Source organism: Austrofundulus limnaeus, unplaced genomic scaffold, assembly GCF_001266775.1.
Source record: "Austrofundulus limnaeus strain Quisiro unplaced genomic scaffold, Austrofundulus_limnaeus-1.0 Scaffold110, whole genome shotgun sequence".
Taxonomy (NCBI): domain Eukaryota; kingdom Metazoa; phylum Chordata; class Actinopteri; order Cyprinodontiformes; family Rivulidae; genus Austrofundulus; species Austrofundulus limnaeus.
The window spans coordinates 1,414,247-1,416,255 of NW_013952512.1; the positions used below are offsets into that span (position 1 = coordinate 1,414,247).

The 2,009-nt window shown below is 35.9% G+C and overlaps 1 protein-coding gene across 1 annotated transcript in view; it reads right to left on the bottom strand.

The window, feature by feature from the left end:
- Nucleotides 1-646: 646 nt before the first annotated feature.
- LOC106521499 (KH domain-containing, RNA-binding, signal transduction-associated protein 3) overlaps nucleotides 647-2,009 on the bottom strand; it is a gene marked incomplete at both ends in the record, with an annotated part of 40,965 nt that continues 39,602 nt past the window's right edge. Inside the window, 1 exon segment of the mRNA XM_014014086.1 lies at nucleotides 647-763. Within this exon segment, the coding sequence (XP_013869540.1) occupies nucleotides 647-763 (117 nt within the window).

Consider the following 2,009-nt stretch of genomic DNA (forward strand, 5'->3'; position numbering starts at 1 on the left):
ATGACATCCCCAGCAATCGGCGGTTGTAGGATTAAGCTGTAAAAGAGTTCATACACCACTAGTTGGCAGTGTTGTGCATATATTGTACATGAATTATTATCACCTAGTAAGTGGATATTTTAACTTGCACTTTAAAATTAGCTTCTGCTAGTTTTTCTATGGCATAAGCGCTTTAGAAAGTGCGGACCTAACTTTTGGATTAGCGCTGCCCACCACTGCCAATATGGTTACAATTCTGTTGTCATTTCTCAAGATAAAGTGATCTTAGTCCAAATTTAGGGTTAGGATTAGTCTTGCTTGAAAGATTAATGTTAGTTCAAGGAATGCTAGGCCTTATTTTTTTTATTACTAAACAAGGATAAAAGAGAGAAGCGTTCTGATGTTTGTCATTAGTGACCAGCTGAAACTTTCATGTATTTTCATTCTGACACATTGTCTGCTCTCACWTTGAGCTCTAAAAGCAGCGCTGGGACGTTTTATTCTATTCTTTTCTTCTTTTTTTWAAGATAAAGACGTGAGGAAACCTGAGTTAACAGAACAGAGTTGTCTCACCTTCAGAGCTTGTTAAAGAGCAGGAAACAGAACGAGAAACGAAACATTCAGGTAAAAAAAGAGTCACTGTAAAAATCAAGCCTCAGACTTTTACCTTTTCTTTGTCTCTCATGGATCCTTTTCCCAGAATTGACATCTTTGTCAGGGTGTCTTCTTGTAGTCTCTTTAACGAGTTCCCACGTGGCCCGAGGAGTTTGCCAACAAAGTTAAACTGCAACAGAAAGCAGAAGAGCACGACTCAGTCAGCATCTGTGTTTCAGACAAAGAGGAATAACATTTCTCATGTCGGCAGCTCTACTTTATCTCATGTTAACGAAAATTATTATCTGCTGTTTTTGTTTTGCGATAAATGCAGACGGGTTTCTGAGTAGCCTCATTCATGGTTTACAGTGCATGGTTACAGGTTTTATATACAACTACAAACATCAAATGTATTTTACTTGGATTTTAGGSTATAGGCCAACGCAAAATAGCAAACAACTGAGAAGTGGAAGGAAAATAATAGCATTTTTACAAACACAAATGTGACCCATCATATTGAAATGAGGATTAAGTCATATTTGGACAAAATTACCCAACTACATTTTCAGATTTCTGGCTTTAAAAGCTACATTTTGATACCTGGATCATTCTGATATCATAAACTTATCCAGAGATATTAGGTAATTTGTCTTGTAGGTTACAATAATACATTACTCTTTCGTCTGAATCCTAATTTTATGTAAATTTATTGAGTGATTTTTTTATGTTAATATAAATAGTAAACCTCAAATAGTATTTGTATATTAAGATTTCCCAGTAGGAAAGAAACAAAAACATTGCTAACTCACGGGAAAAAATTCTAAATTTTAAGGCATTTTTTCCTRAAAATCTTTTTTTTTATTGCTACTTAGAGCTGGGCGGTATGACCCAAATTTTATATCACGGTATTTTTCAACAATTACACCGGTTTCACAGTACTTGACGGTATTTTTATCCCTCACAGCTCAGCTGATAATAAAATGTACAAACTTTGCTTATTGACTTTTTTCTTTTATCACTGTTTCCCTCCTCTTGTACGTCTTTTCTTCTTTGCCTGGTTGTAGACAGTAATCATGCATTTTGGTCCGATCGTGAAGGATTGAGAGAAAATCATTATCTGGTCTATCGTTACGTGTTAATAAAACACGTTAATAAAATAAGGATGACTCACCTTGCACAACTCCGCTAAACTACAAAGCTACTTCCCCCTGGGCTTTTCACAATAGAAGCACGTTAGAGTCTCCATGCAATAACGTCTCGATTATAACGTAGCATGTTAAATTTAATCATGCATGTCACTGAAGAGTTGTTTACTATTCAGCGATGGTGAAAACGGGATGGTTTTTTTTTAATGTTAGACCATATAAGTGACTGAAACACACCACTCGCCACCAGTTGTTCCAACAATAACGTTAGCATGCTAATGTGCTTAGCGG